General features: G+C 57.1%; 1 protein-coding gene across 5 annotated transcripts in view; it reads right to left on the bottom strand.

Moving 5' to 3' along the window:
• Window positions 1–721: 721 nt before the first annotated feature.
• GRID2IP (Grid2 interacting protein) overlaps window positions 722–14,607 on the bottom strand; it is a gene marked incomplete at its 5' end in the record, with an annotated part of 36,394 nt that continues 22,508 nt past the window's right edge. For 3 of the 5 annotated variants that reach the window (XM_082714239.1, XM_082714243.1, XM_082714240.1), the window contains 15 exons: window positions 722–3,897; window positions 4,141–4,305; window positions 4,950–5,068; window positions 5,147–5,276; window positions 6,176–6,262; window positions 6,406–6,561; window positions 6,884–7,080; window positions 7,608–7,685; window positions 8,488–8,575; window positions 9,119–9,535; window positions 9,917–10,272; window positions 11,020–11,137; window positions 11,300–11,397; window positions 11,652–11,798; window positions 12,678–12,832. In XM_082714239.1, coding sequence (XP_082570365.1) covers window positions 3,826–3,897; window positions 4,141–4,305; window positions 4,950–5,068; window positions 5,147–5,276; window positions 6,176–6,262; window positions 6,406–6,561; window positions 6,884–7,080; window positions 7,608–7,685; window positions 8,488–8,575; window positions 9,119–9,535; window positions 9,917–10,272; window positions 11,020–11,137; window positions 11,300–11,397; window positions 11,652–11,798; window positions 12,678–12,832 — 2,383 coding nt within the window. In that variant the 3' untranslated portion in view covers window positions 722–3,825. The remainder of the gene's footprint in view (window positions 3,898–4,140; window positions 4,306–4,949; window positions 5,069–5,146; window positions 5,277–6,175; window positions 6,263–6,405; window positions 6,562–6,883; window positions 7,081–7,607; window positions 7,686–8,487; window positions 8,576–9,118; window positions 9,536–9,916; window positions 10,273–11,019; window positions 11,138–11,299; window positions 11,398–11,651; window positions 11,799–12,677; window positions 12,833–14,607) is intronic. The other 2 variants (XM_082714242.1, XM_082714241.1) reach the window with 1 other exon arrangement.

Genomic DNA, 14,607 nt, shown 5'->3' with positions numbered 1-14,607 from the left:
TCTGCTCCCCGGCACCCCCATGCTCTCTCCTGTCCCCCTGTGTCAACCACCCTCCATCCCTGGTCTTGCGTCGCTTTCTTGTACCTGCCCACTTCTTGTGTTTGCCTTGCTTGCTAAGGCTTCTGTGGGCTTTTACTTTGCAAATCTTGTCCTAGTGCTTCGAATGCACACAGCCAAACCATCTGACAGGAGGGAGGCAGTCATTTTCCTGAGTAGCTTGGGAGCCCTGTATCTGGATGTGATTTCAGTTTGATCTAATGGGCAATGATTGAGCGATTGCTGTGTGTAAAGGCTAGAAGCAGCGGGGCCAGTGGGAAATCAAGCTGTTGAGAGAGTTATCGGGTACACCTTGACCCCTGGTCGCCCGAGCCTGGGTGTGTGAGAATTTGCCAAGGGAGGACAAACAGTGCCCGGTGTTGCTTCAATAAAGGTCAGTTATGATAAGAATAAGGGTGCCCTGTGGCTTCCTGTCAGGGAGATAGCAGGTCGAGGGGGATGATGGGAGAGAAAGCCAGGTGGATGAACACGGAGAGGTGAGCACATGGTGGGGATACAGAGGCAGGGAGAGAGGGTCACAATGCGGAAAGACTGGATAAGACCCTGGGACCCACAGAGATTTGTAAAATTGTGTTGAGCAACACAAAGGAGACATTTCCACACAGAGGATGGGCTTTCATGGAGACAGGGCTGAGTTTTTGATCCAAAAAGTCACAAACCTTCCTGAGTTTCACTTTTTATTTGTAAAAACGAGAGGACAAAAAACCCATCTCAGAGGGTCACCGTGAACATGAAACGAGCCGAAATATGTAAAATGTTGGGCACACTACCTAGTAAACATGTGTGATCAGGAAAGGTGGCATGTAATTAGGCTATGTTATTGGGGTAGTATTATTGTGAAATTGGTAAATTCCTGGGGCATAAATGCTTGCCTTCACAGCTTGTCACTTGGTAAGGAGTTGCTGGGGGGACAGGGTACACGTATGGCTCACATATAGGGCCTTGTGCTGACTCAGGTATAGAACCACCGTGACACAGGACTCTAGAAAACCAAACTCAGGGAGGCTGACCCATAGGTGTTTGCACTCGCTATGGTGCCTGGCACATAGTGGGCAGTGAGGAAGTATTGGCCAATGCATTTATGAATGAAGAGTGCTCACTGGGAATGTGAAAAGTGAACACCCCTACCCATCTGTGGACGGGTGCTCTTAGCCAACCCTCTTAGTGCTGCAAGGGACAGAAACCCATTCAAACCAGCCTAACCCAAAAAACTAAAATAAATTTGGAAAGTTTACAAATGGAGGCGAAATGTGTTGGCTCAGAGACTGACAAGCCCAGATATCTGCTTTAGGCATGGTTGGATCCAGGAACAAAGGGGTGTGTGGAGGGGGCTTCTCTCCTCTTCTTCCCTTTGTCGGCTTTACACCCAGGCGGGTGTTCTCCACATGGTAGTCCTGGCAGCCCCATCCGGGGTTCCACCCTCTAGACATCCAACAATTCATCTAGAAAAGAGGGAGCCTCCCTTTCCAAACAGTGCTAACTTGAGGCTAACTGAATGCTGAGCCGCCCAGCCGGAGTCATGAGACCACCCTTGTCCAATCAGCCCTGCTCAGGGCCTATGAATAGGGGAGGCACAATTTCCCAAATGAAAACTGGGGTGCTTTCCTCCACAGAAAGGAGACTAATTGGTCTAGGCAGGTGCAGGGCACTACTGTCCACTGGAAGGAGTAGAGTCAGGGGACTAGGCAATGGGTGACTAGGTAAGAGAGAGGGAGAAGCGTGCTACCAGGACGACACGCAGAGATGGCTAACCAGGGCTGGGCTGTTAGGACCGAGGCCACTGAGGAGTTCAGGAGGCTGTGATCTGTACCAGCATGTCTGGCCAAGCGGGCAGGCAGTCGACTGATTGTAAAAATGGCTCTGATTCTCCACCCCTCCCTGAATCCACGCCCCGTGCCATGTGACTTGGCATCACCTCTCATCGAGAGTGGAACCCATTAGCCCTCCCCTGGAACCTGGGCTGGCCCTGTCACTTGCCAGGAGACTGTGGTGGCAGGGTGGTATGCCAGCTCTGAGGTCTGAGCTTAGACATCAAGAGGGCATCTGTGATTTTGCTTCTGTGATTTTGGTTCTCTTGGACCCCAGGATGGGAACCATCCTGGCTATTTGGCTGGAGGATGAGAGGCCACATGAAGCCGTCCCATCTGTCCCAGCCGAGGCCCCAGCTGTGGGAGAGAGGGTGGGGAAGGGCAGAGGGAGAGGAAGACAGAATCTTAAGCAGGCTCCACACCCAGCATGGAGCCTGACATGGGATTCGATCTCACGACCCTGAGATCATGACCTGAGCTGAAATCAAGAGTCAGATGCTTAACCAGACTGAGCCACCCGGGCACCCCAGGTTTATAGGATGGCTGTGAGTGGGGAACAAAGAAAGAACATACATGGCCTCGAAGAGCAGTTGTGGGAGACTGGCAAGAACTGAACAGGTCCCAAATACTGTCCAAAAGCAACATTAGCCATTTGACTGTAGGGAAAGAAGAAGAATCCAAGAGACAAGTTCAAAGCCCAGTGCAGACTTTTGTGGAAGAAAGTTAAGGAAAGAGGCAATGGGAATCTACTGATGCTGGAAACTGCTAGCGGGAGCATGGGAAGGATGGAGGAAATTAACACATCATCCCTGTCCACAGCAGCCCTGCTCCCTGTCTCCTCCAGCCCCTGACCTCACCAGGGCCTCCAGACACACATGGGAAAGAGCCTCTGGGATCCCAGCTACCTCCCACTGTGTCATCCAGCCCAACGACTGCTCTGCGCAGGGGACCCATTCCAGGGTTCCCTGGCAGGACCCATTCCAGCCAATCAGCTCCCGAGTCCTGCCGAGTCCTGCTGACCCAGCACCAGAACATCTTTCTGTTCTCTCTGCCCATACCTTGACCACACTATCCCACTTTCAGGCTCCCCAAACTGAACTAAAACTTGTCTGCTGGATAACGCCCCCAATTCTCCAGTCTGACATGGCGTGTCTTCCTAATCCTCACCTCCTCCAGGTCCCTGCCCAGCATCTGTCCTGCCTGTTCTGCTTCTAGGCTGCAGCCAGCTGCAGTTTCTTCCAGCTTCCAAGTCCCAGACTAGGTGCCCAGGCCCCCAGATCCCTGTACCCAGGGATGTCCTTTCTCCTGCTTTCTTCTGAGCTGCCCCAGGAGGCTGGGGCTGGGAAAGGAACCTCAAGGCCAATTGTGCTCACTGGCCGGGCATGTTCAAGGGCATCTGTCACCTTCTCCAGGCTCCAGAGTGAATGTTCTGCAAGGGCGTCCCTCCAGTTCACTGGGAGAAGGCCCCAAAGGAGATTCCGATGTCCTCGTTTGGGGCAGAGTATGCTCTGGCCAAGCTTGGAGGGGCAGACACCCACTTATAGCCCCAGGGTGGGGGCCACACCATAGTCCATTTGCGGGTCGCAGCACTGTTACCCCTCCCTGGGACCAGCCAGAGTCCTGAGGGAGTGCACAGCCAGCACCTGCTCCAAGGCCCAGAGCAAGGCGGGGCAAAGCCAGGCCTCCCAGGGTGAGCACACTTGTGGGCAGCCAAGGTTCACACTCCCTGGGGAGTTGGCACCTCCTCTCTGCCTCAAGCCCCCAGTGCTCCATTGGAGCCAGAGTCAGGGCCAAGGCCCACAGAGGGGCAGCCGGCGCGGACCCTGCACCTTCCCGGTGCCCAGAGCCTGACGGCTGAGGTAGCTGGAGCCACGGGGAGGCTGGGCCCCGTCTCCCACCAGGCTGCTCTGGGCTGCTCCAGGCCACTGGGATGGGCCTCAGGTAGGACAAGCTCCGCAGGTCACCAGGCGAGGGGTGAAACCATCCCCGAGCTGCGCGGGCCATCCCCAGCCTCCAGGTCACTGAGTGCTCGCTGGGGAGGAAGGGACACGTGGGGAGGGTCTGGTGAGTGGTCCCAGGAGCCCCTGACCCCATATGGCCTCATCTCCTCCCGCCCCCCACCCGCCCCAGAGAGCCAGAGAAGAGACCTGTCGACCCATGTGGGTCACGTCACACTTGCTGGAGGTCGCTTCCTGATCTGGGCTTCTTGGAGGCCCCGCATTTGACCTCTGGAGGGACTTCTCAGGGGCCCCTTGGGCCTCCCATCATGGCTCACCTCGAACTTGCTCATGAACTCTGCGAAGATGCCAAAGAAGGCCTCAGAGGTGGTGGCTTTGGAGTCCTCGCCGAAGAAGGCCAGCGCCCTGCCCAGCTCCTCCATGGCCTCGCGCTGCAGCCCATCCAGAGCCCGCAACACCGGCTGGGCCGTCTCTAGGAAGGACTGAGTGGCCTCCGTTAAGGAAACTGCTAGGCGCCCTCAGGTTCTCTAGCTGCCCAGCTCCCACCTGCCCCGTGCCCAGTGCGTGCCGTGTCCAGGGGCTCCAGTGCTTTGGCATGAGGCCCTCTCAGCTGCTCCCAAAGCCCGCCACATCCAGCGCAGCCTCAAGGCCATCCACTTGCCTTCTCTGTGGGGCAGTCCCCTCCCCACTCTGGGCTCTTTTCAGATGCCATGACCCCCTGCTCCTCTAACACCCACTTATAGTAGCCCCCGGCACTCTCGGCTTTGAGCTCCCCCCTTTTTTTCCCTGTAGCATTTGTCCCTAACTGTGCTCAGCGGCAACATGTCCCTCTCCTGACTGCCTCTGGCTGGCCAACACCTGTATCTTGTGACCCAAACCTGGGCTCTACTGCCCACGAGGACAGATGGGGCAAGGCAGCAGGTTTTGGACAGTCAAGAACGCTCCTCTTGAGTAAAAGACTTGGTGCAAGTGCTTGGGTTCTAAATCACTAGGACAGACACACTCCCAGGACACATAGAAGCCTTGCTGGGACCCAGGGTCTGCGGTGGCTGCTGGAGCGACAGCCAGCTCTCCCTGGCTTCCCCAGGGTCCATCATGGTGCGGGGACAGGCTGCTCACTGGATACCGTCATGACCACAGCAAACTTGTCCTCACTGGAGGGGCACATGCTCTGGCAAGCAGCCTGTATCTCACTGATGGTGCCGTGGAGGTCAGCCAGGTCACTGGTCAGGGCCCGTTGGTTCACTGCAGAGAAGGGAACGGAACCTCATGAGCGCTGACCTCCTAGCCCTTCCGCGCCCACTGCCCAACCACTCGGCCTACCTTTGGCAGCCAGGGGCACAGTGGGCAGGTCCTGAGCAAAGCCCAGGAGTTCTGGAAAGTGCTGGCTCAGTGATTTGGCAAGGATGTGCAGGAAGGTGGACTTCCCGTCCACAGTCTTGGTGGAGTTCAGCTGCAAGTGATGCCCAACACACATCCTCCTCAAGGACCCCATCAGATTCCTGGCCGCGTGGGTCTGGGTACTCTTGGCCCCACATCTCCTGGACTGTGGCACTAATTCCTGGCCCTTGACACTCATCAACTCCGAAGTTTATAGTACTCCTCACTGTGAAGCTCTGCTGGGATGCCCACAGGCCTCCCCAAGGTGTTCGGAGGTTCCCTGGCCCAGATCTTTGAAATGCTGCCCCCCGCCCCCACCCAGGAACCAGGTCCACTGCCAACAGCTAGAGGAGGCCACCATGTGTCCTGTCCCTGGGAGCATGCCCTTGTTGGCAGATATAGTCCAAGATTTTTTAACTTCTGGGTGGGGGGGGCACCGCTCACATATCTCCCCCCTTGTGGCTTTCTAGAACCTTATGTGGCCCTTCTGTGCTTCAGACATCTTAAAACATTCATATCTACAAATGGAGTTTTTCTTCCTCCTTTTTAAAACAACTAACGGTACCCTGGGGAAAGGTCCCAGAAACAACGGGAAGGCTGGATATTCGAGCTGTCCTTGTTCAGATCCTAGGGTTTTTTTTGGGGGGGGGGGTAGGACACCTTGGCAGTGGTGGTGGTATTAAGGGGCAGAACCTACCAGGCGGGATTCCCTCCTCCTTCCTGGCGTCTCCCCTCCTTGCCCCCCATACTCCCTTTTTCCAGACCCTGAGGCTTGGCTTGGAAAAGCCTCGACCCCCAACCTTTACTGCAGTTACATCCTGGCCTGCCAGCAGCCAAATCTTCCTCCTGGGGAGGGGCCCTCTAAGTTCCTGATGTTCTCTCCTTTCCTCTGCCACAACTTGGGGTGGCCCTGCCCTCCCTGGCTGTGACAGTAGGACAAGCGCATGGATTACTGCCAACTGGTCCCCTCACCTCTGTCAGGAAGTTGATCTTGAAGCCGGTGGTCTTGTTGGTTTTGGGCTGCCCGTCGTTGAGATAGTTGCCCATGGCCAACACAAACTGTGGAAGGGAAGATGGGCAGGCTCTGCCCAGGTCCTCACCCCACCGCCCTGGAACCACTATCAGGATGGGTCTCCAGACTGGGAGCCCCAGGAGGCAGACAGTAAGGTGGGGTGGCCAGAGGGGGGGGGGTGCGGCCTGACCTCCAGGATCTTGGCGAGCTTCCGGCTGTTCCTGAGCTCAAGGGAGGCCTGGCGCAAGCACTCCAGGCTGCCCCGGATCTCCTCCGTCTTCTCTTGCAGGGTGGCTTGGAAGTGCAGGCTTCGCAAGCGGGTTTTGTATTCGGGAACCGAGAGCATCTGTCACGAGGCAAGGCCAGGACTCACCCGCCCCACCAGGACACTCACCGCCCCACCGCAGCCTGGGGTGGGGGTCAGCTGGCTGCCCGGCATTCCCTCAAGAAAAATAAGCACAACCCCAATATAAGCACAAAAAAAGCAGCACAGTCCCCTCTACCTTGGGCCCCAGGTGGGAACGGGAACTCAGAGGCGCCAGCGCGGTGGCGGTAGGGGAGCGGGACTCACGCAGCCCCGGTAACGAGAGAGCCCTGACTGGAGGCGGCCGAGGCCACCGGGCAGCACCCCCTGCCCCGCCCCCCGGCGGCCGTCGCGGCCGCAGCACCTGCAGGACGAACTGGTCGGGCTCGCTGAGGCGGCCGGGCGCCTCGCGGAAGGCCTGGTAGCGCTGCTCCTCGTCGGCGTCGGGCGCGAAGAGCAGCAGCTGCGCCAGGTGCGCGGGCTCCAGGCGCCGGGGCTCCATGCTCATGAGCACCTGCCGCAGCTCCGCCGGGCTCAGCTTCAGGTGAGCCAGCAGGATGGCTGCGGGCGGGGCCGCGAGCGTGAGCCGGGGGAGGGGCCATGCGGACCGGGGGCGGGGCCCAGAAGTTCCCCGGGGATGACTGGGCGGAGCCTGGGAGGGGCAAGGAACCTGGGCGGGGCAGGAGCCTGCCCAGAGATGGAGGGTCCTTCCTCCGGCCGAATGAAAGTGAGGACCAGGTTCTCGAAGGGACAGACCTAGATACGGGTGGGGCTTGTGGGGATGGAGCCGGAAACGAGGGAGGAGACCGCGAGAGGGAGAGCAAGGGACGGCTGGAGGCGTGGCCAGGACCCGGGAGCCGCTCACACGTGGGGGCGGGGGCAACGAGGGGGCGTGCCAGGGAGGGCGGAGCCCAGGCCGACACCAGCACCCAGGTGGGATCTAGGACCCGAGAAAGGGCCTTCACCCAGCCGGTATCGTCGGGGGGGCCCCCGGGGCCCAATCCACACACGTGGATTCAAAGCTCTGCGGCCCAGAGAGAGGGCCGCCTGCTGTCCCCCACAACCCCTGGGACTCCTCAACCCCTCACAGGTGTTGTAGGCCTTCTTGTGAGACAGGATCTCCACCACCTCTTTCTTCCTGAAGGGCTCAGGCCCAGGCAATGGCTCTAGAACGGAATATGGTTTAATGAGAGGAGAACAGGCTGGTGGGAGGGCCCCGGAGGGGTGTTGCCACACCCAATAACCCAGACATCTGACGTGGCCTTTAACGACGAATCAGGTCCAGGTGTCCCCAGTCCCCTCATTCCTCAGTCTCCCACTCGGGACTCTGGCCCGCATACTCTGCATGCATGGTGCGTGCCTCTCCCCCATCCTCCTTCCCCTTGGCCCTTGGGGTTGAGCTGCCCAAGGAAGCTGAACCAACCACCTCTTCACCTTGCAGGTGCTTCCTGGATGGACAAAGGCCTTTCTCTTCCATCCTGCAACCACCTTCCACAAACAATATCCCGGCTGCCCGTAGCCCCACCCAACAGCTATAGGGAGATACCCAGAGAAGGGCAGGGGGGACTTAGAGACTGGAAGGGACATCTAGTTGGCTAGATATGGATGCCTCCTGACCCCTTATTCTGACTGTGTGACTTTGAGTAAATTACCTAGCCTCTCTGTAGCTCTTCATCAGGAAGTTAGCGTGATCACAGTCCCTACCTCATAGAATGGTCACAGCATTAATTTAGAAACGGGGGTGTCTGGCATTCTGTGAGCATGCGATAAATGCCAGCGACTCTGACTATCTCCAGTTTCAGATGGGAGAAATGCTCTGAGAGGCTAAATAACTCGGGGACACAGGAACGAAATGGCAGGTAGGGCAGACCTCTGGGACTCTAAGCCCTGGGACGTCACAGAAGGCCGCAGGTGGGCTTACGCAGATGGCCTGGTGTGAGGGTTCCCCAGGGCCCTCAGACCACTCACTAGCAGGTTTCTGGGTGCCAAAATGGAGCTCCAAATCAAGATATTTCACCATGTCACTCAGCTTGTCATAGTCGGAATCTTCCCCGAGCTGCAAAGTGGTAGAGTAGGGGGGGAGGTTCAGGGGGAGGAGAAATTCGGGCAGCTGGACTGCCATTTCCCCCTGCCCCATCCTCTAAGAGCTGACCCTGGAGCGACAGAGGGACATTCCTTCATCAGGCCCTGGGAGAACCCTGAGGCCCAGGAGACACTGCAGGAAAGGCTAAGTCACCCAAGTGATGAAGCAGTGCACTGCCTGCTCGTGAGGTCAGTCGCACACACACCCGGAACACTCTCCATGCGGGAGGCAGCAAGCTGCACTGGGGTTGGGGGGGGGTTGCTGTTAAGGGACAGCAAAGGGGTTGCAACCAACCAAGGGGGCTTAAGGAGGTGGCTGAGAGATCTGGCCCTGTCTTGAGGGATCCTTTGCCAGGGGTGAGTTCACCAGAGCTGCCCTGGGCTTCCGATGCTGGGGGAACGGCAGGCAGTAGGGGAAGTGCCAGGGGCTAGACACTGGACAGGGTTTTGTCTTCAGTGCTGTGGCCCAGGTCAGTCTCCCCTGGTGGAGGGCACCCCCAAGCCCCAGGTCACCTACCTGACCCCAGATGGTGCCTTCCGAGTTCTCCACCTGCTCCCACCGCAGGCGCTTGACGCTCATGTGACTGGTCTCACTTCGGCGGTGGCCCAGGCCCCGGGACAGCATGGGGGGTGCACAGGGCACCGGTGGGGGCAGGGGTGGCGGGGGCGGTGGAGGGACAGGGTGGCTGAGTTGGGTGAGGGGCTTGGCCAGTGCCTGAGGAGGGCCCCGGGGACCATCAGGGGTGCGGGAGCTGGGCTTCGGGTCATGGAAGGGCAGAGGTGGTGGAGGCGGGGGGCTGAGTGGGGGTGGGGGGATGTGGTCAGAGATGGAGGAGTAGGTCAGGGAGCTGCCCTCCTCACTGCTGCTGATGCACTCACTAGCGCTGCTCCGCTCATTGGTCACAAAGCTTCCCTGGTCATCGTGGAAGCTCATCTGCCCGGGCAGAGCAAGGTGAGGGAGGGTGGGCTAGCCTGGGGCACAGGGTGGGCTAGCCTGGGGATAAGACAGGCTAGTCTAGTGGGTTAGACTGAGGCTGTGGGTAGGATGGCCTGGGAGAAGGAATGGGGTAACCTGAGGCAAGGAATATGGAGGAGACTTGAGTGAGGGGTTTATAGCTGAGTCAAAGCGGGGGATAGCTCAGCCAGTGAGTGGGGTAGCCTGGGACAAATTCTAGGCTGGACTGGGGCAGGGAGAGGAGTAGCCTGGGGGCGATCCCAATGGCAAGAGGTCTCTTGCGGGAGCCCTGTCCCCTTTACAGGCCCCCCATGTCACAGCTGGGTCCCCGTCTCTCCACATGGGCTGACAAGTGCTTACCTCCTCATAATCATTCTCAGGGCTCAGGAAGTCATCCACGACAGTGACCCGGGAGCCCAGCTGCTCACTCAGCACATCCAGGAAGCGGTCAGTGTCCCGGCTTTGCACAGGGCGGGAGAAGGTGAAGAGCTTCCTGCGGCTGGGCGGGCGGGCAGGGTCCGGGCTTGGGGGGCTGTCGGAGTGGATGGGCCCAGGGTCTGGCTGTGGGGAGGGTGCCCTGCTGCTGTCCAGGCTGGCGTAGGGGTGGGACTCAGAGCTGCTGGGGGAGGCCAGGCCCCCTGAACACAGTGGGTAGTAGCAGGGGGAGGGCAGGAGTCGCTCGCTGGGCCACGAGATGCTGGACAGGGTCCTGGGCCCTGGGGTGGGGAATCAAGTGTGAGGACCCCTCTCCAATCAGTACCTGCATTCCAGGTGCAGGCTGGAGGGGAGGGTCCTGGGGCAGGTTGGATCTGTGTCCCTGGGCACAGCACAAGAAGACCCTAGATGACCCTGCCCACCCCCAGGCCCTTCCCTGAGGGAAATCAAAGGTCAGAGTATGTGAGGGGGAACACTACTTAGCCCCAGGACAGCCCAGACCCCCGTTCATCTTGGAAGGGACCTCAAGGATTCCCCCCGGGACCAATTAAACGCAACTGAAAGGGCAGAAGGGCCTTCTCCAGGCCCCAGATCAAGGATCACGAGGCCCCTCCCACACCCAACAGGCCCGTGGCTGACAGGAACATCACCCAGGGGTCGTGCCTTCTGAACGGCAGAGAAACCGTCTTCCCAGTTGTGCCATTTACGGAGCAATGCATGCACTCAACAGTTTTTCCAACAGCCACAAGATTTTTTGTGGCTCCTTTGGGGAGGATCTCTGCTTTTCTAAATCTACAGTAGGGGTTAGGATCCAGAGAGGGTGTGGGAAAGCCTATGGTGACCTCGACCTCAATAGAGCTTTGCCATGGAGGGCTGCTGAGGTGCCCCAGGCCTCAGTCATGTGTTCATGGACCAAAGGGGAGGCTCCAAGGATATGCCCCAGATGGGGGCAACACCCAGACAGACAGCCCAGACAGAGGCCAGAGGTCAGTGCTGCTCCCAGGAGCCAGAGCTGGCTGAGCCCCTACCTGCTGGGCCTACCGGGCTGGGCACTGGTGGGGAGGCACGGGATCTGGACGTGGTCCCCACCTTCCCTTTGAAGCTGCTGTTCAGCCGGGACTCGAGCTCTGCATAGACGGCTGACATCTTCAGGGAGAGGAGGCCAGGGTGAGTCCAGCCCACTGTTGCCTCCCCCATGAGGCCCTCCCGTGGCTTCGGAGGCCAGGCCTGGGTGATCTGGGAGGCAGGGATCTGCCCCAGCCTCAGGAGCCACATGAACCCCCAGGAGGGCAGGCAGTGGGGTCTCACCATCTTAGGGTTGGGAGTCTCGGGGAGGGACGTGCCGTCGCCTGCCTGGCGCTCGCCTGGAATTAGAGGAAGAGGCATCTCGGGGCAGTCGCCGGGACCTGCCAGGGGAATCAGGGAGGGTGGAGTCCACCATGGAGAGGTCTAGTGATCCCTCTGAGCGCTAAGGTTTGGGTTCCAGCCCAGGCCCTGTGCAGCCATCAAGAAAGGACCAGCCAGCCCTGGTGCCCCGGGAGGGCCATCCCTCAGCCCTCCTCAACCTGTTCTCGGGAATCATCTCACCCACCCCATTCTGCAGATGGGAAAACCGAGCACACCCTCACACCCAGTCCCGTCTTTCGGTCCAGAGCCTCACCACAACTGAGGCTGGCCTCCAGGCCCTGGGACCGGAGGCTGCGGCGGCACATGGACGAAGCCCTCAGTGAGCTGCGCCGCTGCAGCTCAGGCACCGGCTCAGGCTCCGGCTCTAGCTCCGGCTCCAGGTCCAGCTCGGGCTCTGGCTCTGCTGGGCGACACGAACAGGAGACGGGCCCTTTGTCCTCTCAGCCAGCCAAAGTGCCTCCAAACACAGGAGGTGGAGGCAGTCACTGTCTGTACCAATCGGTGGCCCCAGGCCCTGCTTGGCACGTGGGCTGAGATGGAAGATTCCAGGTCTAGGCAGATGTATGGAATAGCTTTGCCCAGTCCATACTCTGAGGCTTTTGCTAAAATCCTCGAGCCTCCCCCAGCAAACCGTGGGTGTCCAGGACCAGGGACAGGGGGCAGCCGAAAGCCAGCATGCAGGACATCTGTACGCTGTGACGTCACTGTGTGACACAGAGCGTCTAGAATAAGCGCTGGCTGGGTTCGGCAGGCTTCCAATTCCTGTGGCCTCAGTGGTGAAATGCATGGTTTTATGGGCACATGGGGCCCGTGGTAAGAGGTGCGCGGCAGCGGGAAGCGGAGGCCTCATGTGGCCCCGCACACCTTAGTGTGCATCTACGTGCACCAAAGCCCACCAGCCAGGTGCGACCTGGCTGTGTCCTTGTTCTCCAGTTCAATAAATGGCAACCATGTGAATTTCTCAATCTGCGACATGTTTTGTGGCATGCAGTGCACAGCCACTGAGGTCACTCCCATTTCGTGGGTGCGAAGCCTGGGATTCCGGGCAGAGAGGTGGGGTGTCTAAAGTCTAAGGTAATGTGGCAGATAGATGCTGCTTGAGCATCAGGCAGGGAAGGTACAGCTGTGGGGCCAAACGTGTGACTGGCCTGGGTGCACCCGGCATGTGTCTGCGGCCTCAGGGCGTGTCTGGCCATGGGATAGGCCTGGGTCATCTGTCATCTGAGAATGGGTGCCTGACCCTTCAGAGGGTGGGCTGGGCAGGCGGGAGGCTGCTTACCTGTCATGGCTGTGTAGCCCAGGAAGCACGCGATTTTCTCCTGGCAGAGTTCCTGCTCCTCGTAAGTCAGCAGCTGGTAGATGAACTGCCAGAGAACTTGCTTGGCCGGCGTGTCCAGCACCGGGTAGACGTCCACGATGAGGGTGTCAATGTTCCTGGGGGAGGGTGCAGGAGCAAGGGGTTCATGACTCAGGTGCTCGCCACGAGGGCAGGGGGAGATGGACAAGGGGGCACTTTGAGGGGCCAGCACCCACCCGTGCAGAGACAGAGAAGTGGGGAAGGTAGGAAGGCAGGCCCTGGAGATGGGCTCCCCCCGCACCAGATTCAAATCCTGGCTCTGCCACTTATCGACCAAGTGACCTTTCTCAAGTTACTTAATTCCCCCATGCCTCAGTTTCCTCTTCTGTAAAATGTGGGTAAAAATAGAATCTACCTCACACAGAAGCTGTATGATGAAAACACACAGAGTGTATTGGGTAAACCTACTCACTCTGGCAGGGACTGGCAAATGATCCCAAAATCTGGCCCACCTTCTGTTTTTGTAAAAAAAAAAAAAAAAAAGGAAAGAAAGAAAATAAAGTTTTATTGGAACAGCTACAACTGTGTGTTTACATATGTCGATGGCTGTTTTCGATCTACAACAGCAGGGTTGAATCGTTTCTATGGAGACTATCTGGGCCACAGAGCCATTTACTATGTGGTCCTTCATAGAAATAGTTTGCTGATCCTTGCATTATATGGGAAAATAAAACTGAGTCCGCGCATAACACCCCACATAAGGATGAACTCTAGGTGGATATAAAAACAAAGTATGAAAAATACAATTGTAGGGGCACCTGGGTGGCTCAGTGGGTTAAGCCTCTGCTTTTGGCTCGGGTCATGGTCTCGGGGTCCTGGGATCGAGCCCCGCATCGGGCTCTCTGCCTGCCTCTCTGTCTACTTGTGATCTTTCTCTCTGTCAAATAAATAAAATAAAAAATCTTTAAAAAAAAGAAAAGTGGGACGCCTGGGTGGCTCAGTTGGTTGGACGACTGCCTTCAGCTCAGGTCATGATCCTGGAGTCCTGGGATCGAGTCCCGCATCGGGCTCCCAGCTCCATGGGGAGTCTGCTTCTCTCTCTGACCTTCTCCTCATTCATGCTCTCTCTCACTGTCTCTCTCTCAAGTAAATAAATAAAATCTTTAAAAAAAGAAAAGAAAAGAAAAGAAAAATACAATTGTAAAATTAAGAGAATACAGTATAAGGAGAATGTCTTTTGGCCTAGGGGTAGGGAAGGGGATCTTAAAATTTTAAGAGTCAAAGCCACAAGGCCTGAAATGTATTGAATTTGATTTTACAAAAGGAAGAATATCTGTTCAAAAAACCCCAACTTGGATACATGTATATTAGATGTAACAGAAGTAATAAGAAGTAACAAATGGGAGAAGATGTTTACAGTGTTTGAAATCAAAAAGGACTCGGTCTCTGAAATATGCAAATCAACAACAATAAAAAGGCCAGTAAAATAAAAATGGGCAAAGGGTCTAAACAGGTAATTTATAATAAAGAAACAAGAAAGGCTGAAAGGGATATTCAAAGATGTTTAAAACAGTCATTTCAAAACTGCAAATAAAATAAATGTCACTTTATGCCTAAAAGACTAGCATGAGTAGAAACCTGGATGGTGCCAAATGTTGGTGAGGACATGGGGATGGGGTCCCCAGGAGCACTGCAGGTGAGAGACAGCAGTGCTCTGGGAAGCAGTCTGGGACGACCTGGTCACATTAGGTAAACAAATACCGTACTAGCCAGCAAAGCTACTCTTAGATATAAATTCCAAATGAATCGTATACAGCCTCATGTGGAAATGCGTGCAATGATGTTCACCATTGTTATCAAGATGGAAGAGAGTGGTGACAAACTGGTGTCTGTCACTGGCAGATAAGTAGAT

The sequence above is a fragment of the Mustela nivalis genome, assembly GCF_964662115.1.
Source record: "Mustela nivalis genome assembly, chromosome: 19".
In the NCBI taxonomy this organism is placed as follows: domain Eukaryota; kingdom Metazoa; phylum Chordata; class Mammalia; order Carnivora; family Mustelidae; genus Mustela; species Mustela nivalis.
This window is presented reverse-complemented; position numbering and strand designations above follow the sequence as displayed.